Genomic DNA, 24,985 nt, shown 5'->3' with positions numbered 1-24,985 from the left:
GAGCAGCAGATACAGGACTGGTTACAACCTTAAATACACCATCCGATTAAGACAAATGGAGCCACGAAATATAACAGAAACTCATACGGTCTCTAACCACAGCACTTCTGAAAAGTAATCCACATTTTGTCCAAAAGAGGTTTAGGACACTGACTAAAAACTCTAATAAACGATCTGACCATTGCCTTTATCAGAAGTAGTGGTAGGCCAAGTAGGTCAAAACAGAGAACAGAAAACACTCACCTTCTGATAGCCTTGGGTGTTCCTTCAAGAATTCTGAAACAAGAGGAAACTATTAACTACGTGGCCTGCATGACAAAGCTCCACATACTCATACTCTGCCTGCATGAAACTACAATGTCAAACCTATTAAAAAAGGGGAAGGACACAATAGTGGTAAAAAAATAAAAAATAAACATTTCAAGGGCTGACTGGAAAAAAACTTTTCTATCAACTGGAATGGAATTGCATTTTATATACAGAGGGTAGATAAAAAATAAAAAAAAGGTCTAAAATGGCACCCTATTCCTTATTTAGTGCACTACTTTAGACTGCATCCTAGGCCCTATGTTTTCCCCTGCTTGGGGTCCATCTTACCCACTCTCCCTGTCCTCCTCCTGTAGTTGGTCCAGGCTATAGGGGCTCAGGCTGTAGTCAAAATGTGTGTTTGGAGTGTACTCTAGACTGTCCAGGTCTCCAAGACCCTCGCTCAGTTTGGGGAAGGCAGAGTTAGGGGTCCCAACTGAGAGGAGAGACAGAGATAAACAGAGCGAATAGATCAGTTACACTGTACAACTATCAGGCCAGGTGGGAAGACCATTACTCCAGCTTAGAGCGGGGACGATAAACCGAAAATTGCCTTCCTCTTACCCAAGCATTTAGCTTCCGTCTGTAATTTTTGATGATTTAGCTACACAACGTTTCTGTAGATTGTTCTAAAATCATTATTTGGTCGACAGTAATAGCCTACGCATTATGTTAATTCCCGATATGAAAGTATTTCGCTGTCGGCTGCTGACTCTCACTCCTTCTCCCCACTGTGACATGGAGGAGGTAGAGATGCATTCTGAGAAACACAAGCATATGACCATTGCTCAAAACGCTATTGCAGGGAAAAGACAGTTTTAAAAGCTACTACCTGTTGTTCTAGTTACAGAGAGGACAATCATAACTTTGTGAATAGATTATGTATTTCTCACCTCTTAATATTGAGTTCATGGCACCACTTTACAACCCAAGTAGGATGTAGTGTAGTATGGTTTTGATGCGCCGCAGAGGGGAGACAAGCGCACCATTCGCAATGAATAGGCCTACATCAAGTAGCCTAGGCCTAGCACTGGAAAGTGTTTGTCGGACATTAGCCTACATTTACGGATTCCAACTTCCACAAGTGGTGAATAATATACTGTTGCTTATAGGCCAATATGCACAAAGATGCCAGCAAATTCTCTGAAGAGCCAAAATGAAATCTGATAATTCTGGATTGTATTTTGACAGGTCGCAAAATATAAATAATTTCCTGGATATGTTCGATGAAATAGCTAACTTTAAAAAGAATCATGATACCATCTCAGTTGTCTTATTTGGCACTGGAAAAAAACTGCCACTAACATAAAGTACCTGTCCATAAAGACTTATTACAAAAAAAAAGTTTTTGCGGTTTATCGCTATCACAAAAAATAGGTAAATTGATCACGATTTTGGTACATATCGCCCAGCTCTACTACAGCTACAATGACCCAGAATTAATAGGCAACATATTTACAGCTAACAATTAGGACATTAAACCAAATTCAAAGTGTCAGAGATGATGTCGGGATTTTAGTTAAAAAGGAGAGCACCGCAGACAAACCGTGCTCCTCAAACACTATGGGGAGCGTAATTGGTCTTGCGTTGCTTGCACTTGATTCAGTATGTAGTCTAGAGACTAGTGTACTTGGTTTAGAATTGAGTATGTGGGAAGTGTGCTAGCTAGGGAGTTTAGTAGGTATGTACTAGCTAGAATCTAGTACAGTATGTGGTAGTTCAGGGTCGCACCAAACTCAGAGTCTCTGCTGCCTCCGTCAGAGGCGTTGTTGTTGGTGGTGCTGTTGGTTGGCGAGGTGGCGTTGGTCGGGGAGGAATGTATGAGCTCTGAGCCCTCGCTGGACTGACTGGCCCTCAAGCGACCCGCCTCCAGGTGCTCCAGGCAGGGCTGGGACAGCTGCTTCTGGGGCCGTGGCTTGTTGAGGTCCATGGCCTTGCCAACTGCTCACACAGACAGACAGGCAGGCAAATCAGTCAGAGAGACAGGCAGGAATCCCACATACAGTCAAGACAGACACAAAGAGAGGTAGCAGGAGTCAATACTACAGGATCCGTTTACTTTGCTGCCAGTCCTTCCTTTTTCCATAGTAAAAAGATGACTTGTTTCGAATGTGGGTAATGATGACCATCTACCAATACAAAGTGACTATCCAGGGGTTCAGTAAATTGGGAGACCTGTAGTATAGTAGTGTTGGTCAACTTAAATGACAAAATGAAGGCCAGCGTGCTTTATAACGCAGACAGACTCACCGGATGTGGGGTCGACTCGGCTGGGCCGGCGAGGAGGCCCGAGGATGCTGGGAAACCTGGTGCGTTTTACCTTCTCCTCCCCTCCCTCCTTCTCGGTCTTGATGCTCTTCTGTTCATCACAGACATCACATGATCAGTCAGTAAGAGAGATATAGTAGGAGTGCCAGTTAATAAAAACGGAGCTAGGTTAGCGGAGGGTTCAGTGTAAGCTCATACCTTGATCTTGGGGAGGAAGTTGATGCGGACCCATTTGGACTCAAGGCCGCGTGGCTCTTTGACTTTCACGCCAAGGTGCTTCATGTACGTGAGGATGACATACTGCATAGTAGTGCTGCAACAACAGACCAACGAGGATTCAGGATTTAGAGACCAAAATTAAATTGCCATATTCTCTTTTATATATAAGTGGAACAGAGTGGGATTAATTTGAAGTGAACTACATGTTGATGTGTCTTTAGTGTGGCTTTGACCATATACCACGAAAACAAGTGACGACGGTGGAAAGACGTCATGTCCATTCATTAATCATCTGGGATATGCCAGGACCATATGGCATTTGAAATAAGGTTGTTATACAATGTCGGAAATAGTCCCTCGTGAATCTAGACAAACTAGAGAAATGTCATTTTTTATTAAAGAGGTTGGCCAAGAACTCATGTAGCTAGATTGCCCCCCCTGGCAAAGAGATATTCTACACACACAATGCGACATCTGTTGTAATGATAACTGCTCAACCTCAAGATCATCTAATATGATGTTCTTGTCCTCTTTCATGGTAGTGAACTGAAACTACATTGTTGGTCTCCAGTCTGACATGGAGTAGAAATGACACAGATAGTGGCTAGAAAAACCAAGAGTCTGTAACACCCCTAAGTGTCTCAAACCCCTCAAGGAGTGCAGTGCACTACACCAAATATTGTGTTTAGTGAGACAGGTAGGTTCTACATGAATTTGTCCAACAACAGTGCATTTTGGGGGGGTTTCCTGGTTGTAAAACGTTTTGCTACCTTTTGCCTTACTGAACACGATCATGGTCTCCAGTCTGAGCCTGTGACCTAAACGTCTTTTATTGACAATCCCCAAAACATCACACTGACTAAAATTGATGGATAGTGTTAAATGTGTATGGCCCATATCGGTTCTTTCCTATGGATAAACAAAAGATAATCCTCTCACCATTTCTCCTCCTCTGTGGATTGAGTTGTCAACCTAAAATATGGCAAGAAATTCAATTAGAACAAATTCTATTACACAGAAAACTATTTTAAAACTATTTAAACAGAGTACAAAAATAAGTTCAAACAATTAGAAGTAGTAGATTTCCAATCGATACATTTTCAGCCTCAATTAAAAAAATAACAGCAAGTAAAACGGAGTGTGGCTACTAACAGAACATCCTCTATCTTGGTGATGATGTTTTCAGCACAAGCACGTTCTCTCTCCAGTGCTACCCGGTCTCTGACGCGCTCCGTGTCCAGCCGGGCCAGCTCCCCCTCCGCCAGGGTTAGGCCCATGCTGCGCTTCTGCCTGCACACCCCACAAACCAGTGTCAGATCCCACTTACAGTATGCTTATAATAACTAATATCATGCTTACATCAACTTATACCATACTTATACCATGATTATATCTTACAGCAGGCTTATGCCAACATAGTGTACATTTATAAGCCCAGCAGCGTATAAGACCAGCACTGAGTGTTTATAAAGATAAACAGCTATACTATCTACAAGTCTTTACATATGAATAGCACATAGGCACCAATGGGAAAGGCGGCCATCTCAGAAGAGCGTGTGCAAGGTGACTGACCTAAAGTCCTCCAGGTTCCTCTGGATGTCAGGGAGCTGGGTGTCCTGCACCATCTGGACGTACTGTCTGTTCAGCTCCTCAGGGATCAGCTCCGTCCTCCTCCGGTCTTCAACAGCCACCACACAACACAGTAACACAGTAAGGAAGTGGGGTGGCAACAAATACAGCTCATCAAAGAGAGAATTCAAATGTGCAATTCTCATATAATTACTTTGTTCAATGTCTTAACACCTGATGTGGGATAGTAGGATTAGGTAGATAGGTTAAACAACCTACCACACACTTAGAGGCACTTTGTGATCATGCTGCTATTACAGGGTTGAAGTAAGGAAACTTGAGTCGGCTATATTTGGAATCCCATTAGATAACAAGTCAATCCTCAATATACCCAGAAATAACTTGGCATGGATTTGTCAGCCAGGGAAACTAATGGAAATTAAAGGAAAGCCACAAATACTCACCAAGGTCAGAGGATAGGGACTCGGGAACAGCTACTTTTAAATTCTGTATGAAAATAAGACACATTCAGACGGGAATTAACAAAGCCAGACTTGTTAATATGCGTCTTACCGAAACACCAGAGTAAAAATACTTGACATTTAACAAAAAGAGTAAACCGCCTGATACGTGCTGAACAATTCCTAAATGTATGCCCTGTGTGTTAGTAGTGCATAAGAAATCCAACTAGACAAGAACATTTCTGGGATCTTCAAGTAGTCTTATCGGTCTTAGGCAGCATAATATATTGTATTGGGAATCAACAGAACAGTGGATCAGAGAAATTACGGTTCCAGCTGTGGAGAAATGTTTTACCGCAGAGAGAGGGGACTCCTGACAGAATCACCAATAATCTTATCACACAAAACACACTGCTGTAAAATAACAGTGTTGCATATCATATCAACACTGTCAGGGGATGTAGGTGTTTTATCACAACTATGGTGGGGGAGACCATGACTTCTGCCCAGTGGTGGAAAAAGTACCCAATTATCACACTTAAGTAAAGATACCTTAATAGAAAATGACTCAATTAAAAGTGGAAGTCACCCATTAAACTACTACTAAGTCTAAAAGTATTTGGCTTTAAATATATTTAAGTATTAAAAGTAAAATGTACAAAAAAACAAAAATGCTTATATTAAGCAAACCAGATGGCACACTCCAACAGTCAGACATAATTTACAAATAAAGTATGTGTGTAGGGAGTCTGTCAGATCAGAGGCAGTAGGGATGACCACTTGATAAGTGTGTGAATTGGACCATTTTCTTGACCTGCTAAGCATTCAAAATGTAACAAATACTTGTGGGTGTCAGGGAAAACGTATGGAGTAAAAAGTACATTATTTTCTTTAGGAATGTAGAGAAGTAAATGTTATCAAGAATATAAATAGTAAAGAAAAGTACAGATACCACAAAAAACTACTTAAGTAGTATTTTTACTAAAGTACTTCACACCACTGCTTCTGCCACAGCTGTGGGTTTTGTGTAATAACAACAGTGCAAGTCTGTGCTGGCTTGGGCCTGCAGTTTGGGTAAAAGCTAGCTGTGATCCTGTACTGACTGTGGATGAAAGCCGCTCGAGACTACAAGGCCCGTATTCACAATTAGTCTCAGAGTAGGAATGCGTATATGATTATATGGATAGGTGGTACCTGATCTTAGACCAGCACACCAACTCAGACTCTTGGTGAATATCGGCCCAGATGTAGGCTAGTTCAACTCTACACTACTCACAGCTCCCCGGTCGATGAAGAAGTTGTGGAAGTCCATGAACACCCGTCTGGTTTCTTTGGAGTTGGTCTGCTTGCACAGGTCAGCGTAGAGGTAGCAGAGCTAAAGAGAAACGTTTCCCATGATCAATGAGAGATGACAAACACGTTGTACACCATTATGTCTGCGTCAGCACTGCACTGATATCCCATTAAAAAAAAACTATTGTTGCCTGTAACTGGTCACAACACAAACATGGTCAGGTGAGTGTGTGTGCGTGTGTGTGTGTGTGGGGGGGGAAGAGTCTTACCAGCGGTGCAGGGTCAAACTGGGAGACGACATGATGCAGGAACGCTGCCAGGTGGGCAGGTCTGGACTTGAGCAGCTCCATGCTCTGGAAACAGCTGCACTGGCCATTGACCTGAAATACACACAGTGTGTGTGTGTGTGTGTGTGTGTGTGTGTGTGTGTTACGAGCTAGCTTGACCTTGTTAGAAAATCCTCTCGGTGAGGCTCGTCAGACTGTCACCCTTTTACGGACAGATTTTTTTGGGACATGCTCTTGCATGCTCCGCTGTGTTTGTAAAGAATGTTAAACAAAAAGTTTTCGATCAATAGCAAATAAATCAATAGGCCTTCGATTTTAATTTTCAAAACCAAAGAAGTTATATGTTTTCCCTTATTTTGGATGTATTTAGGGCCTACCTGTTCCTGATCAGAGTCAAAGTAGTCGTCCTCAGCTCCGATGATCTGGGAGACGTAGCGTGAGGAGGGGCTGCTAACAGTGGAGGGGGACAGGGAGTCCTGGAGGAGGGGGGAGGAGAGGAGGAACACACAGCACTTAGATCTCTCACTCATTGAGCGTTGACTGCTCCTTTCACTGAAGTGGCCAACAAGATCTACCATCAAAGGGGTGTTGAATGAAGGTGGCTCCACATCTGCAGAGCATGGGTCATGTCCATTAGACACTAAATGGAAAAAAATTGACTGAAACAGAGAAGGACTACCTGGACTTGTCAAATAAGAAATTACATTTTTGTTTTACGTTACAAAACGTTTTGAACGTTCAGATGAGCTACAGTGCCTTGCGAAAGTATTCGGCCCCTTTGAACTTTGCGACCTTTTGCCACATTTCAGGCTTCAAATATAAAGATATAAAACTGTATTTTTTTGTGAAGAATCAACAACAAGTGGGACACAATCATGAAGTGGAATGACATTTTTATTGGATATTTCAAACTTTTTTAACAAATCAAAAACTGAAAAATTGGGCGTGCAAAATTATGGATATTATGGATATTCGCAAGGTCACGTCTATGCTCGCTTCAAGGCAAGCAACAGTGAGGCATGCATGAGAGCATCAGCTGTTCCAGGCGACTGTGTGATCACGCTTTCCTTAGCCGACATTAAACAGGTCAACATACACAAGGCTGTGGGTACGGATTACCAGGACGTGTGTGCCGGGCATGTGCTGACCAACTGGCAGGTGTCTTCACTGACATTTTCAACATGTCCCTGATTAAGTCTGTAATACCAACATGTTTCAAGAAGACAACCATAGTCCCTGTGCCCAAGAACACAAAGGCAACCTGCCTAAATGACTACAGACCCATAGCACTCACGTCTGTAGCCATGAAGTGCTTTGAAAGGTTGGTAATATCTCACATCAACACCATTATCCCAGAAACCCTAGCCCCACTCCAATTTGCATATTGCCCAAACAGATGAAGCAATCGCTATTGCACTCCACACTGCCCTTTTCCACCTGGACCAAAAGGAACACCTACGTGAAAATGCTATTCATTGACTACAGCTCAGCGCTCAACACCATAGTGCCCTCAAAGCTCATCACTAAGCTAAGAACCCTGGGACTAAACACCTCCCTCTGCAACTGGATCCTGGACTTCCTGACGGGCCTTCCCTAGGTGGTGAGGGTAGGTAGCAACACATCTGCCACACTGATCCTCAACACTGGAGCTCCCCAGGGGTGCGTGCTCAGTCCCCTCCTGTACTCCCTGTTCACCCACGACTGCATGGCCAGGCACGACTCCAACACCATCATTAAGTTTGCAGACGACAACAGCGGTAGGCCTGATCAACGACGAGACAGCCTATAGGGAGGAAGTCAGAGACCTGGCCGGGTGGTGCCAGAATAACAACCTATCCCTCAACGTAACCAAGACTAAGGAGATTATTGTGGACTACAGGAAAAGGAGGACCGAGCACGCCCCCATTCTCATTGACGGGGCTGTAGTGGAGCAGGTTGAGAGCTTCAAGTTCCTTGGTGTCCACATCAACAACAAACTAGAATGGTCCAAACACACCAAGACAGTCGTGAAGAGGGCACGACAAAGCCTAATCCTCCGCAGGAAACTTGGCATGGGTCCTGAGATCCTCAAAAGGTTCTACAGCTGCAACATCGAGAGCATGGTTGCGTCACTGCCTGGTACGGCAACTGCTCGGCCTCCGACCACCAATGCACTACAGAGGGTAGTGTGTACGACCCAGTACATCACTGGGGCTAAGCTGCCTGCCATCCAGGACCTCTATACCAGGCGGTGTCAGAGGAAGGCCGTAAAAATTGTCAAAGACCCCAGCCACCCCAGTCATAGACTGTTCTCTCTACTACCGCATGGCAAGCGGTACCGGAGTGCCAAGTCTAAGACAACAATGCTTCAACGTTTTTTTTTACCCCCAAGCAATAAGACTCCTGAACAGGTAACCAAATGGCTACCCGGACTATTTGCATTGTGTTGTTTTATTTCTTTACCTACCTATTGTTTACCTAATACCTTTTTTGCACTAATGGTAGGAGCCTGTAAGTAAGCTGTAAGGTCTACACCGGTTGTATTCAGCGCACGTGACAAATAAACTTTCATTTGAAATGTTTTCAGTTGCATTCCCTAATGAACATAAGCCAGGTCAGTCTTACCAGGTCTGGAGTGTCTTCTGGGTCGGGGGAGTGGCAGGAGTTGAAGCTGTCTCGGGGCGTGCTCTTTGGGCTGTGGTAGGACAACAAGTCTCTTTGGCACAGGCTCTCCGGGGAGGCAGATGCAAAACCACGGAGAATCTGAAAATGGATAACATTGGGTAAGCTATCAAAAACTCATCTAGCTAAACCTGGGTCTTGTTCATTAGGCACCAAATGGAAGAAACTGGACTGAAACAGGGGGGGATTACCTGGACCTGTCCAATAACAAACTATTTTCATTTACCGTTGCGTGCCCTGATGAACACAACCCAGGTTTGGGACAAAGTGGGTTGTGGGTTTGGGTAGTGGTGTACTTAAGATCACAGTTGACTAATTCATTGTCCCTAATAATGTATTTACTCCACAGCTATGCCCACACACACACACCAGTAGAAGTTGAAAGTGACACTTACAGGGGACATCATACTGCTGCTCCATGAGAGTTCATGGCTACTGGAGGAAGGTGTGTGGTCCATGTCTACCATGCTTCCATCATCTCCATCACCCAATCGCAGGGCATCCTTAGAATTAAAATCACAAAGTCAGTCACGTGCAGTAAATATAAATGTTACCCAAAACAAAAACATTTTTGGGTTATATTTAACCTTTATTTAACTAGGCAAGTCAGCTAAGAATACATTCTTATCTACAATGACGGCCTACCCTGGCCAAACCCTAACAACGCTGGGCCAATTGTGTGCCGCCCTATGGGACTCCCAATCCCGACCGGTTGTGATACAGCCTGGAATCGAACCAGGGTCTGTAGTGACACCTCTAGCACTGAGATGCAGTGTCTTAGACAATTGCACCACTCGGAGCATACATCTACACTATATATACAAAAAGTATGTGGACAACACTTCAAATTAGTGGATTAGGCTATTTCAGCCACACCCGTTGCTGACAGGTGTATACAGCCATGCAATCTCCAATTACAAACATTGGCAGTAGAATGGCCTTAGAAGCTCAGTGACTTTCAACATGGCACCGTCATAGGATGCTACCTTTCCAACAAGTCAGTTTGTCAAATTTCTGCCCTGCTAGAGCTGCCCCGGTCAACTGTAAGTACTGTTATTGTGAATTGGAAGCATCTAGGAGCAACAACGGCTGCGAAGTGGTAGGTTACACAAGCTCACAGAATGGAACCACAGAGTGCTGAAACGCCTGCCCTCAGTTGCAACACTCAATACAGAGTTCCAAAATGCCTCTCGAAGCAACATCAGCACAAGAACCGTTCGTCGGGAGATTCATGGAAATAGGTTTCCATGGCTGAGGAGCCGCACACAAGCCTAAGATTACCAAGCACAATGCCAAGTGTTGGCTGAGTGGTGTAAAGCTTGCTGCCATTGGACTCTGGAAACGCATTCTCTGGAACGATGAATCACGCTTCACCATCTGGCAGTCTAATGGACGAATCTGGGTTTGGTGGATGCTAGCTACCTGCCCAAATGCTTAACGCCAACTGTAAATTTTGGTGGAGGACTAATGGTCTGGGCTGTTTTCATGGTTTGGGCTAGGCCCCTTAGTTCCAGTGAAGGGAAATCTTAACATTACAGCATACAATTACATTCTAGACAATTCTGTGATTAAATTTTTGTGGCAACAGTTTGGGGAAGGCCCTTTCTTGTTTCAGCATGACAATGCTACCCTGCACAAAAGCGAGGTCCATACAGAAATGGTTTGTCCAGATCGATTACCCAATATCAGGGCCCGACCTCACTAATGCTCGTGGCTGAATGGAAGCAAGTCCCCGTAGCAATGTTATGACATTAGTGGAAAGCCTTCCCGAAAGAGTGAAGTCTGTTATAGCAGCAAAGGGGGACCAACTCCATGTTAATGTCCATGACTTTGGAATGAGATGTTCGACGAGCAGGTGTCCGCATACTTTTGTTCATGTAGTGTATATTGTCATGTTTTCAAAGCATATAGTGTACATAAATTGAGCAGAACATGCAGATCAAGTACCTTGGTGAAAGAAATATCATGGTTAGGCTCAGATTAAAACTTGGGCCCAGAGTTTTACCTGGTAGGGTTATAGTCAGGGAAAACGCATCGGCCTGATCATGGCACTCACAGAAAACCACAGATTCTCACACTAACTATTAGTTATTAACAATACATATTACAATATTAAAACTTAAAACGTCAGTATGTTTTTGAATTTATTTATTCAGGGCGTGGGGGTGATGCGAGTTACCTGTGCTCCCCGAGTGGCCTTACTAAGCTGCCCCTGCAGCTGTGGAATGTGCTTCTTGGCTTCCTGGATGTCCTTCAGTAGTTTGGGCGTCGGATTCCTGCTGTACTCCTCCTTCATTGCCTGTAGGGAGGGAGAGGGCAGCGGAGACACTCAGTCAGACATTATTGGAATCCAAAGTAGCCAAGTCCATAAAATCATTTTTTACTTTAAACAGTATAGATTTGTACTAATTTACAAAAAAGTGTTTTTTTTCAACACACTTGCTGTGGCTATACTGTGCTGGTAATGTCATGTTGACACACGTAGCAGCAGCGCAGTAATGTGCTTTGTGTGCGTAGTGGAGTGGGAAATGTGGCTCTGTGAAGCACTAGGGGGGGGGTGGGGGGGGTTCTGACTGGTTCTCTCTGAGTGGCTGCCTGCAATAGAGTGACTGTTCTAGTCCAAAACCACAGGAAAAGTCTTGCTCTTATCAACACAAGCCACACACACGCCAGTGTTGTCCTGATCGTCTCAAAACCTATTAGAATACAATTATAGGACAAAGACCATGACTTCACATGCTTCAAAATTTGATCTCATCCAACTACAAAACATTGACCTCATATGTCCAGAGTGAGCGGTCTCTGAAAAACACTTTATAGACCAGGACCTGTATTTATAAACAGTCTTGAGTAGGAGTGCTGATCTCAGATCAGGTTTCCATGAATTCTTACTTATAATGATCTAAAAAGGCTAAACTAGATCAGCACTCCTACTTTAGACAAGATCAGCACTCGTACTCGGAGACACTTCATGAATACGGGCCCCAAATTTTGCATATGCCCAAATACTAACGGAGATGGTTTCTCCTGCACCAGATAGAATGCTCACCTGCAAATCTTCTTGCTCTTTGGACAACATCTTCTGCAGAATGTGCACCTTTTGGTTGTGTACGCTGTTGTTCTCTTCCTGTACAATGGGAATAAGACACACAGGGCTTGATCAGGACATGGAACCAAACACACAGTGGAAGAAATGAAACATTGAGTAAAGAAGCAGGGGAAGACAAGAGTTTAAGGAACAAACAAATGTAAACAATGTAAACAAACCCTGTAATGCAGACAGGCAAAGAGGGATGACATGGAGAAAGAAGATGGAGCTCAAAGGAGGAATGCAGCTCAGATGTTAAGAGGCAGTCATACCCATATCGGTAGAGGAGAGGTGATGCGGTCATGGGGGCTGTATGGTCGCTCCCCCATTGGCTGTCCAGGGGAGTTTGGAGAGGTGACAGAGGACGACCCTGTGTGGGCCCCCAGGAACACCACCTTAGCCTCGCCCTCCAAAAGGGGGATCTGGGGCAACCCAGGGGGTCGCCCCAACACTGTGAGGGCCACATAGGAACCCGCTGAAGAAATAAGATGGATACGGAGGTATGGTAAAAAAAAACTAAAACTAAAAGTGTGTGTAATAATTGGCCTAATCCTCACTATCATTACATGACTTTCCTAGCCTGGCCACAGATGTTTGTGCTGTATTGCTAACTTGTATGGTATTTGGCACAACAACGGCCATATGAGCTGGAAATACAGCACAAATAGGCACCAGGCTATGACTTTCCGATATCAATAACAAGCAATAAAACTAAAGTCACTCTACAATGCATACATTTTATGAGCTTTACTACTTCCACGTGGTTTGAATGTGTTACTAGGGTCCCGTTCACCTGGAAGAAAGGAAAAAAGTAATAGTGTGAGAATTCATTCAATGCTGCCTGGAAATCAAATGAGTTAAATCATCCACCCCCCTTCACACACACACACACACTTAGTTTGTGTTTTTTCTAATCCAACCAGCAGGTGGTATTGTGGAGCTGGTGTTTTGGCTTGAAACCTCAGATCACAAAACAAAGTTGTGTGACTGGAGCATATAAGGAGAAGGCAACAAGGCACCCGAGCCGTGATCAGCAGGCAAGAAACGTATCCAAAGAGCAGAAATTTTCATTTTTCCATTTCAAAACATTTTCAGTTTTGTGCCAATTGAACAGGACCCTGCAACTACTATGAAAGTGGTATGTAATACAGTTGTGGCCAAAACTATTGGCAAATGTTTCTTAAATAATTCCCTTTTCTTTTTAAATAAGTTGAAATTGGCTACCTAGCTTATTCAAGCCCATTTCAAAATACAACACTGCCCACTTAAGACAAAAAAAGAAAGAAGCTATTTATCTGACTCACTTTTCAAAGATGTCTAGCTAGAATTGTATAAGTTTGGTGCTCTTGTAGGAAGTAATCACTCCCCTACTGCTGACTACAAATGATCTGCAACTGGGCTAATAACCCACTAACTAGCAAAGGATATGAACAGAATGTGCACATGTTGCTACATGCAGCCCTTGCTTTGGTCTCAAAACAAGCACATCTACTCATGACCACAGCTGTAAACATAGTCCAGTTCAAAGTAAATGGCACAGATCCATGTATGGCAATGGCCTATTTGCATATAGGCCTACTGCAGCACTGATTGGCTATGCCGCACTGGTCTGCGTAGAGGTCTTTGTAGAGTATGGGATGAGTCATGCGCAATACACCAATGCTTTCTGCCTACAACAAAATCTCTTGCAAAGTTGGTTTTGTTTCAGTGTGTTGCATTCAAAGTGACTAATGTAGAATGATGTTCAATCTCGTGCTTCTCTCAGTGGGCTGATATTTCTTCTGCCCTTTGCGCTGCAGTCCCAGAGAGTTGCACATGGTCTCGGGCTACGGCGCAGAAGCACGCAACTTAGAGGGAACATTTGTGGGGACCAAAAGTTTTGTCCAATCTGAACTTGTTTAAAAAAATAAAAATAAAAAGTTATTTAAGCAAAATGCAAGGGTGCCCTTTATTTTTGGCCGCAACTCCATAGATTAGTGTACCTTGATGATCCGGTCACCTGTCTGTACACCCGCACGCTCTGCAGCACCATCTAGGAATCAGAGGGGACGAGAGTCAGGAAAACACAGAACGGTGTATAAGATGAACAATGTCCAATATACCCATTACAATACCACTGTTTGCACTACAAAAGTAATGTTGAAGTACATCCTATATCGTAACATATCTTACACCATAACTAGGGCCCTGAGTTTTTCCAGACCTGACCAGGAGAAACTCTGGGCCCCTAACCATAACAGTGGTTGTGGTGCTGAAGGGGCCCCATTAGGCTACTCCTCCCCAGACAGAGCTTTAGGAGCCCAGAGAGTGTTCATTATGAGATAGCATTCAGAGGAATATTATAGGGTCAGGAGACAACCGAGACATAGGTGGCACCAGAAATGAGTGCCCGTGCCATCACAACATAAACACCAGTGCGGCTTTATACACACACCAGTCTGGAGCTTAGGCAACCAGGCAGAAATTCCTACCATGTCAAGGTACTGCTTTATATGTGTACTGTAATATCATCCTGTTGCAAAGAGTATACAGGTATTTTATATCCGTCTAACTTTGAAAGTGTGGGAAACAAGTCATGAAATTTGACTGAAAGGAGTGATATAGCGTAAGCTTGTATTATGTATATGAACGCATTACTGCGCGTTAGCACCTTTGGGCTGTGTATGGGATACTGAGAAGCAGCCTACACCACTTGTGTCCACGGCAAAGACAATAGCCTTCACAACTTCAAAAATGGGAGAAACATGACCAAGAACATCCATAAGAGTACACACACATTGAGAACCCGAGCTCTTCCCTTTTCTCGCTCTCTCGACACTGCTCTACATTGAGACCTGTCCCCAATGTGTGCAGCTCACTATGCATCAACTGCTGGCCCAGTGACAACAGACATCAGCCTCTATAAGGGACAAGAGCTGCCCTGGATTCAGGGCCTGCTAGAATTCCCATCTCTCACACAGATTATATGGTAGTACATCAGAGCCTTAAACTAACATCCTGGATAGTTCCTGACTACTAAGTTTTTTTTAAACTTTTTTTTTTTTTTTTTTTAACAGTATTTGGCTGATGGTCTGGTGCTAAAGTTTGGCCCTGTGACCAGGTACATACATAAAAATAACTATGAAGGATGAAAAGTAGCGAAGGCAAAGACCACGGCTATTCCCATCGTGGGGGTGAGTTGACCTTACCCTCTTTGACGAGCTGCACAAACACAGGGTTGTCTCCGCTCACCGTCAGCCCAAAGCCATTCTCATCTTTCTGAATGATCACACATCGCTGGACAAGCCCTTTGCAGGACAGAGAGAGAACAATGAGGTCACATACAGGGCCTCACATTCAGTTCAACGCAGGCCAGTTTAGTAGGTGAACTCAGACACACAATAGTGTTGTGTGAAGGGGAGGTAGCAGGCCTAAAGAACAACACTGTGAACCGAGGGTGAAGGATTCAAACAAAGACAACCACTACACTCATTGGTCACTGTAACGGTTATGGTCAAATAAGTGCAAGTTATTGAAATCTGTAGGCTAATCTACACACATCTGTTAGCAAGTGGAGAGTTAGTGGAAGAGTGTATGTAGTGTGTTGTGATGTCAAGGCACTGCAATCAAAACCACACAAAATCATTGAAACAAAAAGGGCACGCACACACAGGCACGCAGACAAACATAAGTGCACGCACAATTGACCTCCCCCCAAGACCTCTTGTACTGGGAGAGAAGAGCAGACAGGTGTTTGGAGAGCAATAAGTTAGTAATTGACTGGGATGGACAGGGTCAGTGTGTGGAAAACTGGTACTGTGTACTCCGAGTTTATCCAAAAGGCAGGCTGTGGAACGGTTGAGTACTGGCTGGGTCTTAAAGGGGAGAGCAATGCCCACGACATTCACACACCACACACAAACTGCAGATTCACTGTCATGACATGATTTCATGAGTGACTTAAGTCTAAGTTTTGCCTACACTTTCCACTTTTGCGCCACCTGCGCAGTCAAACAAAAACACTACTAGCTGGTCCTTACACCTTCCTTTATTATTGTTGTGACAAGGGTATTGCCGCCAATGCAGTGTGTGTACACCCAAGCAGGGGGGCAGTGCAAAGAGTCGTGTGGGTGGGACATTTGGTCAGGGGTATAGCTGACACGGATGGGAGGGTGGGAGCAAAACGAAAGACAGAGGCTGGGCCAGGCGAGAGGTGAGATCCAAGCCCTGGGCTGGGGGAAGGGTTGGGGGTCGGTAGGATCAGAGGGGGGGTCAGAGGGAGAAAGAGGTAGAGAGAGTGAGAGAAACAGCACTAGCAGTTTCAGCCAGCCTACAGGCAGGCTGGTAGCTAGCCTAGCAACACCAACCAGGAGCAGCTTACCACAGGACTCGGGCTTTCCCTCCGCTAGAACACAGTCACTCTTCTGCACCAGAACGTCTGGCCCACCATAACACAGGCGGGGGAGACAGAGCAACAAAACATCCAACAGAACAACAAGCAGTGCAAAAAGAAAAGAGACAAATCAAAACAAAAGAAAGAGAAAATTATAGGAGAAAAGATGGGGACAGAGAAATCAAATAAAACATTAGCAAATAAACAATGAATGGGATGGAATGACAGGAGTGTAGCTGTCTGCGTATGAATGAAGTAGCTATCTAAGGCACAATGTTTGACTAAGCCTATATGTTCCAATGCCTTGTTTGTGGACTTGTCAAAGGCTTTTGACACAGTTGATCATTCTATATTATTGAGTAAGTTGTCCTCAATAGGCCTGGGCACTGGATGTCGTTTCAGAAAAATCTCAGTAATAGAACCTATTGTGACAGAAGGGGTCAAATCTGAATTCCTTGAAGTGAATAAAAAGGGTACCCCAGGGTTCGATTCTGGGGCCACCATTGTTTACACTGTATATGAATAACTTTGGAAATACTGTGAAAAATACACTGCTCAAAAAAATAAAGGGAACACTAAAATAACACATCCTAGATCTGAATGAACAAAATATTTTTATTAAATACTTTTTTCTTTACATAGTTGAATGTGCTGACAACAAAATCACACAAAAATTATCAATGGAAATCAAATTTATCAACCCATGGAGCTCTGGATTTGGAGTCACACTCAAAATTAAAGTGGAAAACCATGAGCCAACTTTGATGTAATGTCCTTAAAACAAGTCAAAATGAGGCTCAGTAGTGTGTGTGGCCTCCACGTGCCTGTATGACCTCCCTACAATACCTGGGCATGCTCCTGATGAGGTGGCAGATGATCTCCTGAGGGATCTCCTCCCAGACCTGGACTAAAGCATCCGCCAACTCCTGGACAGTCTGTGGTGGATGGAGCGAGACATGATGTCCCAGGTGTGCTCAATTGGATTCAGGTCTGGGGAACGGGCAGGCCAGTCCATAGCATCAATGCCTTCCTCTTGCAGGAACTGCTGACACACTCCAGCCACATGAGGTCTAGCATTGTCTTGCATTAGGAGGAACCCAGGGCCAACCGCACCAGCATATGGTCTCACAAGGGGTCTGAGGATCTCATCTCGGTACCTAATGGCAGTCAGGCTACCTCTGGCGAGCACATAGAGGGCTGTGCGGCCCCCCAAAAGAAATGCCACCCCACACCATGACTGACCCACCGCCAAACCGGTCATGCTGAAAGAGGTTGCAGGCCGCAGAACGTTCTCCACGGCGTCTCCAGACTGTCACGTCTGTCACATGTGCTCAGTGTGAACCTGCTTTCATCTGAAGAGCACAGGGCGCCAGTGGCGAATTTGCCAATCTTGGTGTTCTCTGGCAAATGCCAAACGTCCTGCACGGTGTTGGGCTGTAAGCACAACCCCCACCTGTGGATGTCAGGTCCCTCATACCACCCTCATGGAGTCTGTTTCTGACCGTTTGAGCAGACACATGCACGCTGGAGGTCATTTTGCAGGGCTCTGGCAGTGCTCCTCCTGCTCCTCCTTGCACAAAGCCGGAGGTAGTGGTCCTGCTGCTGGGTTGTTGCCCTCCGACGGCCTCCTCCACGTCTCCTGATGTACTGGCCTGTCTCCTAGTAGCGCCTCCATGCTCTCGACACTACGCTGACAGACACAGCAAACCTTCTTGCCACAGCTCGCTTTGATGTGCCATCCTGGATGAGCTGCACTACCCGAGCCACTTGTGTGGGTTGTAGACTCCGTCTCATACTACCACTAGAGTGAAAGCACTGCCAGCATTCAAAAGTGACCAAAACATCAGCCAGGAAGCATAGGAACTGAGAAGAGGTCTGTGGTCATCACCTGCAGAACCACTCCTTTATTGGGGGTGTCTTGCAAATTGCCTATAATTTCTACCTGTTGTCTATTTCATTTGCACAACAGCATGTGACATTTATTGTCAATCAGTGTTGCTCCCTAAGTGGACAGTTTGATTTCACAGAAGTGTGATTGACTATGAGTTACATTGTGTAGTTTAGTGTTCCCTTTATTTTTTTGAGCAGTGTATATACATTATACAGTATTGTACTCTGTTGTACCATCAGTAAATAATAGAAATGAATTTGTCCAGGCCACGTTTGTCTGTTTTAGATTACAGGGATAATATACAGCGACTTCAGGAAAATATTCAGGCCCCTTGACTTTTCACATTGTTACATCCTTATTCTAAAATGGATTAAATAAAAATTTAAAAAGTCCTCATTGATCTATACCCAATAATGACAAAGCAAAAACAGGTTTAGACATTTTTGCAAATGTATTTAAACAGAAATACCTTATTTACATAAGTATTCAGACCCTTTGCTATGAGACTCAAAATTAAGCTCAGGTTCATACTGTTTCCACTGATCATCCTTGAGATGTTTCTACAACTTGATTGGAGGCCACATGTGGTAAATTCAAATGATTGGACAAGATTGGGAAAGAAACACACCTGTCTATAAAGTCTCACAGTGTATGTTAGAGCAAAAACCAAGCCATGGGGTCAAAGGAATTGTCCGTAGAGCTCCGAGACAGGATAGTCGAGTCACAGATCTTGGGAAGGGTAACAAAAGATCTCTGCTGCATTGAAGGTCCCCAAGAACACAGTGGCCTCCATTCTTAAAAATAGAAGAAGTTAGGAACCACAAAGACTCATCCAAGAGCTGGCCGCCTGGCAAAACTGAGCAATCGAGGGAGAAGGGCCTTGGTCAGGGAGGTGACCAAGAACCCGATGGTCATTGTGACAGAGCTTCAGAGTTACTCTGTGGAGATGGGAGAACCTTCCAGAAGGACAACCATCTCTGCAGCACTCCACCAATCATGCCTTTATTGTAGAGTGACCAGGCGGAAGCCACTCCTCAGTAAAAACGCACATGGCAGCCTGCTTGGAGATTGAAAAAGAGCATCATCGAACCTGGCATTATCCCTACGGTAAAGCATAGTGGTGGCAGCATTCTGCTGTGGGGATGTTTTTCACCGGCAGGGACTGGGAGACGAGTCAGGATCGAGGAAAAGATGAACGAAGCAAAGTAAAGAGAGGTCCTTGATGATGTCCTGAACGCTCTGGAGCAGGTTCTCAGACTGGGGCGAAGGTTCACCTTCCGCACACAGCAAAGACAACACAGGAATGGCTTCAAGTCTTCGAATGTCCTTGAGTGGCCCAGCCAGAGCCCGGACTAACCAGATCGAACATCTCTGGAGAGACCTGAAAATAGCTGTGCAGCGTTGCTCCCCATCCAACCTGACAGAGCTTGAGAGGATCTGCAGAGAAGAATGGGAGAAACTCCAAATACAAGTGTGCCAAGCTTGTAGCATCATACCCAAGACTCAAGGCTGTAATTGCTGCTTCAACAAAGTAGTGAGTAAAGGGTCTGAATAGTTGTGTAACTGTATATCAGTTTTATTTCTAAAATCCTGGTTTTGCTTTGTCATTATGGGGTATTGTTTGTGGATTGACGAGGGGGAAAAAAAATAATTGAACCAATTCTAGAATAAGGCTGTAACATTACAAAATGTGGAAAAAGTCAAGGGGTCTGAATACTTTATGAATGCACTGTACATGCATGCAGCAGCTTCCACAATTAAACCTCTAGATGCTGTTTTCCATTGTGCACTTAGATTAATTACTAGTGATAATTGTAGAACTCAAGACTGCGTATTGTATCAAAAAGTGGATTGGGCCTCTGTAAGAGAGCAGCGTCCCTTTTGTTTATTTACAAAGCGCTCGGACACAAACTTCCGATGTATCTGACGACACACGTCAAAGTCAAAACAATAGAATACAATACAAGAGCACAATATTAGACTGTGTTCGAGGTTCCAAGGGTGGCTTCTGATTTAGGGAGAGCTGCTTTTGCTTTTTATGCTCCACAGATGTGTAATGTGTTGCAAAGGAGGCTCAGGCTTGAACGCATGCTGCCCTGAAGGGAATTTAAAACATTAGTGGGGAATGCTCTTGTGTTTGATGATTTAGTATTTTATTGTGTTTTGGATTGATGTGTGTTTGTATTGTGCAGGGTTCATTTGAAAAAGAGAATTGGTCTCAATTTGACACCCTGTTATATGCTACTAGTGAAGCAAGTGCTGCTGGCTAGCTGACTAAACTCTTCTGATAGTGACCAGGCTTTGTGGAATTCAGCTCGGGCTTCATCGATTAGCCTAAGGTCAATACAAAAGAAATGATTATGAAACGCTTACCTTGCACCTATGTTTGTCCTCTGCAGTTAGCTGCTGGTAAGTTTATTGACATGGCTAACCTTTGTTTAACCAGCTAAGCTGCTCTAGCTTTCTAGGCAATAGGCTGCGTTAGTTTCCACTTCCTCTTCCAATTATAATGTGGGGAGGTCAAAATAAATGAAAAACTATCTACAAAATCCATTCAATTTAAAATGTTGATTATTACTTCTTTGCCATTATCATTCACCTTCTAACCTACGATGTGTTTGCCTGCCAGTGAAAGATCATGTCTTGATCGGATATGATCGTTAGGAAATAGGAATCATGAAACACAAAAAGGCCAAAAGGTGAAATATAGAGAGTAAGAAATGTGGACATGCAACAGGGGTAAAGAAAAGTCTATCAAAGTCAGATCTGAATAAAAACCTCATCCAATCTCTCATCTTTTGATAATATTACTCTACTAAAGATTGGAAGACATAGCTTGCTGCTTCTCTATGTAACTGTGCTTTAGGCTGAGGGAATGAGACTAGAGTTTGGGCCTAAACAAAGTCAACTGAAGTGAAACAGACAATCATTCTGAGACCAGTCTTGTGTAACCTCTTGCCGAACACGTCCGTGTTCAATGCGTCATTCTGAGATAAGCTGGAGGGCACGAGGATTCTATCTTTAAATCGCCCTGATTGTTTGATGAGTATCAAGAGAGCTGGTGACTAGTCATCATACCCGAACATAATTTGTGCTTTTTCTCTTATATGCCCATATTTCAATAGTGAACAACAAAAAGTTGGCTGGTATTTTTTGACTGCGCATTAAGGTCACCAACCAGCTTTGAGCAAGTTGAATTAATAATGCATTCATTTGTGCACAATAACACTGAACAGAAGAAGTGATTGTGCAACAAAGATCTGCTATGAAATCAGATAGAGCGAAACTTCTCGCAAGACATGGTACCCTTAAAGATTCAGAAATGCAGGTGCAGATCAGAGAAAGAAACGGTGGCAATATTTTCCACACAGTGAACATACAGCATAGTGCATAGCATACACCATCGATTCACACCATCCCATCATGCTGATTGAACCATTCATCTGTGCGTTTACCTGTAGGGTCAAACTCATGTGAAGCGGAGACTGACGGTTTATCACTTTTGGGTTTCTTGTCAGGGGGGTGGTCTTTACTGAGAATGCTACTGCTTCTGAAAAAAAAGAGAGCTTTGTAAAAACAAGGAAACATCTGAAAAATGTAAACAAAAGTTAACCTGATGAGCATTGGAGGAGCACCACCACTCATCTATCGAAGAACAATATTTAATTAGTGAGCAGCTACTAGGCCTAAAACACTGACAACTGTCCTTTTCTATAGGAAACATAACATACCATTTCAATGTTGTGGAGTGCCACTAATAACTGCCATGCTTATGGGAATATCCACAAACCCACAACAAAGAAACTCAAATTGTTCACTCAATAGCCACCCCCGACGAGGTGAAGAGGACATCCTATGAATCATGATAACTGTATTTGACAGATGATCTGGACTGGCTGTGCAGCTGAGTAGGTCTGTAAGAGCAAGTGAATGGGCTCTCGTTAGAGGAATGTCGTAAAGCCAGACTCCGGGCCCTGCTCTGCATACATGTGGCTGTGAAAGGCACGTTTTCTCTCCGGACTAGGCAGAGATGGGTCGTGCTAGAAGAGGCACCCCTTTGTCCCCCTTCCCTATCTGAGTTTTAAGTGAGGAGGACCACTGTGTGTGTGTGTGTGTGTGTGTGTGTGTGTGTGTGTAGAGCAGGCAGGCTTCTCCTAAAGGCTGCTTAATTTCCTTAATCTGGCCTGTGTGTTCTGTTGGTGGTTTGGCTTACAACATTACTTCTGTGTTGGGTAGAAACCTCAGATTCACAGGTACAAAAGCAGCTGCCTGAGTCCCGTTTTGCTTAGTTGGTAGAGCATGGTGCTTGCAACGCCAGGGTTGTGGGTTCAATTCCCACAGGGGACTCGCTACTTACTGTAAATCACTCTGGATAAGAGGGTCTTTTAAATTACTAAAATGTAAATGTATGAAATTAGGTTTCTTACCTGTTTGCTTTATTGGGAAACCTGCAAGGTAAAAGAGGGGAGTGTCATAATCGTCATAATCCGATTTGAGCAACATCACCGAGTGACGATGACATCAGCAGACAACTCAAACAAGTACTTTGCAAGGAGACTTGGGAGCAGGAAAAACAAGACGTCTACTGAAGCAAGACTCCCGAGACTGATGCTCGTAAACATCATAATATAATAATCCTGATGACACTACACCAGCTCAAAGATTAAAAGCTTTGCCAGGTCAAATTTCCTTCTCCCCCTTCTTGGATCTTGACCAATTATGTCCTTTAAGGTTCAAAAACAGACAACTGTCATGATCATAAAATCTGAGTCATGCTCTGCTCGGTCTGTTGACTGGGATGCAGACTGGCTGGCTGGCTGTAGTGCCTTGCCAGGATTAATGTTCAGTGGTAGGGTGGAAAGTAGGGAATCGATACACTGAAATATATCTAGAAAACATTGATTGGAAGGGCTGAGACCATTCATCACAATGATTGACCTTAGAATATAGAAGGGGAAAAAAGCAGATTATACACTGTTCATTTCAGCTCCATTACATCAGTAAGGAAGCACATTCCAGGAGCTTGAGACTTCTCATGGGAAACCAACTGATGGAGGAAATGACATTGATTTTTGCTGGCCAATGTGTGGAATAGCATCGGTAACTATGTACCAATGCTAACAATTTTAAATGCTAAAAACTTTTATAACCCAAATGAATGAATAGGCTAGCCCATGAAGGATGAAATAAAAATAACAGGCCAGAGAACGGATGCATCCATATGATGTCGTTTTCCCCTCTTTTATTTTCCTTAAACAAGGGTACTGACCCAGACTTGGGGAAAAGCTAACCTCACCAGCCCAGAGGCTGAAAATAGGGACAGATTCTCAGAAACATTGAGCACTGCTGGCAGAGCTCCCGTTTCCTGAGGCTGTATCACAACCGGCCGTGATTGGGAGTCCCATTGGGTGGCGCACAATTGGCCCAGGGTCGCCCGGGTTTGGCCGGTGTAGGCAGCAGTCATTATAAATAAGAATTTGATCTAAACTGAATTGCCAAGTTAACAAAAACAGGTTCAATACATTTTTAAAAATGTATTTTTTTTTTTGCCTGATTCCATATATATTTCACCCCCCAAAAAAAAAAAAAAATCTACTTTGTTTTCCCAGGTTTCCCCTAGATTTTTCAGGTTTTTGCACTCAATAGCACCAATTTTGATCATTTAAGTCCACAACAATGCTTAACAATCCTATCAGTAGATCACTTTTGAGGTCTGGGAAAATATTTATTTAGCAATGTTTTCATAGAGTTTGAAAAACCAATACCCACTGGATTGATGCAAATAATCATATCATCATTCTGCCAAGTCATTCTACTTTTGTAGTCAACATTTAACCCATTTAACCCGTTTCCGATGGTTGTCACGTCAATATCTCTGCGCTACAATCACACATTTTTTTCATAAAACCACTCTTTTGATAGGTTACCATTTCTGAATTAATGATATATGAAAGAAAATGGTTCATTTGACACTGCCACAGGAAGGCACCCCTCCCCTACTCAATCGGACAGGTTATGACCAACTTTTGATGTTCATGTCTTCTTTGATAACTGTACAAAATAAAATGCATTTGTCATTAGTATTCGAGCTAAAAACAAACTGGCCAGTGAATAGATTGTGTCCCTTGCTAGCCAGTCAAAAGAGAGGGGTGCTGTGAAGGAAAATTGAGTGAATAGCTATTACTTCACTAGCTAGTCATATCCCCTACTTAGATGTTTTATCTGCGATACAGTACATTAGGAAAGTATTCTAACCCCTTCCCCTTTTCCACATTTTGTTACGTTAGACACAATACCACAATGACAAAGCAAAAACAGGTTTCGAAATGTGTGCAAATTTATTACTACAAATAAATGACAGAAATACCTTATTAAAATAAGTATTCAGACCCTTTGCTATGGGACTCGAAATTGAGCTCAGGTGCATCCTGTTTCCATTGATCATCCTTGAGATGTTTATACAACCTAATTGGAGTCCACCTGTGGAAATTGCATTTGATTCAACATGATTTGGAAAGGAACAGACCTGTCTATATAAAGGTCCCACAGTTGACAGTGCATGTCAGAACA

At 43.6% G+C, this 24,985-nt stretch overlaps 1 protein-coding gene across 8 annotated transcripts in view; it reads right to left on the bottom strand.

The window, feature by feature from the left end:
* The window catches only part of LOC112267350 (rho guanine nucleotide exchange factor 12), a 69,409-nt gene that overhangs the window by 12,763 nt on the left and 31,661 nt on the right, over positions 1-24,985 (bottom strand). For 2 of the 8 annotated variants that reach the window (XM_042297078.1, XM_042297081.1), the window contains exons 3-25: positions 22,843-22,863; positions 21,871-21,965; positions 16,513-16,569; positions 15,341-15,439; positions 14,135-14,184; positions 12,888-12,945; positions 12,425-12,627; positions 12,114-12,191; positions 11,244-11,363; positions 9,460-9,567; positions 9,008-9,145; positions 6,781-6,879; positions 6,386-6,496; positions 6,100-6,198; positions 4,827-4,869; positions 4,366-4,471; positions 3,946-4,083; positions 3,733-3,765; positions 2,773-2,887; positions 2,557-2,665; positions 2,038-2,247; positions 598-742; positions 244-276 (exon numbers count right to left, since the gene is read on the bottom strand). In XM_042297078.1, coding sequence (XP_042153012.1) covers positions 244-276; positions 598-742; positions 2,038-2,247; positions 2,557-2,665; positions 2,773-2,887; positions 3,733-3,765; positions 3,946-4,083; positions 4,366-4,471; positions 4,827-4,869; positions 6,100-6,198; positions 6,386-6,496; positions 6,781-6,879; positions 9,008-9,145; positions 9,460-9,567; positions 11,244-11,363; positions 12,114-12,191; positions 12,425-12,627; positions 12,888-12,945; positions 14,135-14,184; positions 15,341-15,439; positions 16,513-16,569; positions 21,871-21,965; positions 22,843-22,863 — 2,268 coding nt within the window. The remainder of the gene's footprint in view (positions 1-243; positions 277-597; positions 743-2,037; positions 2,248-2,556; positions 2,666-2,772; positions 2,888-3,732; positions 3,766-3,945; positions 4,084-4,365; positions 4,472-4,826; positions 4,870-6,099; positions 6,199-6,385; positions 6,497-6,780; positions 6,880-9,007; positions 9,146-9,459; positions 9,568-11,243; positions 11,364-12,113; positions 12,192-12,424; positions 12,628-12,887; positions 12,946-14,134; positions 14,185-15,340; positions 15,440-16,512; positions 16,570-21,870; positions 21,966-22,842; positions 22,864-24,985) is intronic. The other 6 variants (XM_042297079.1, XM_042297082.1, XM_042297083.1 and 3 more) reach the window with 6 other exon arrangements.

Source organism: Oncorhynchus tshawytscha, linkage group LG14, assembly GCF_018296145.1.
Source record: "Oncorhynchus tshawytscha isolate Ot180627B linkage group LG14, Otsh_v2.0, whole genome shotgun sequence".
Taxonomy (NCBI): domain Eukaryota; kingdom Metazoa; phylum Chordata; class Actinopteri; order Salmoniformes; family Salmonidae; genus Oncorhynchus; species Oncorhynchus tshawytscha.
This window is presented reverse-complemented; position numbering and strand designations above follow the sequence as displayed.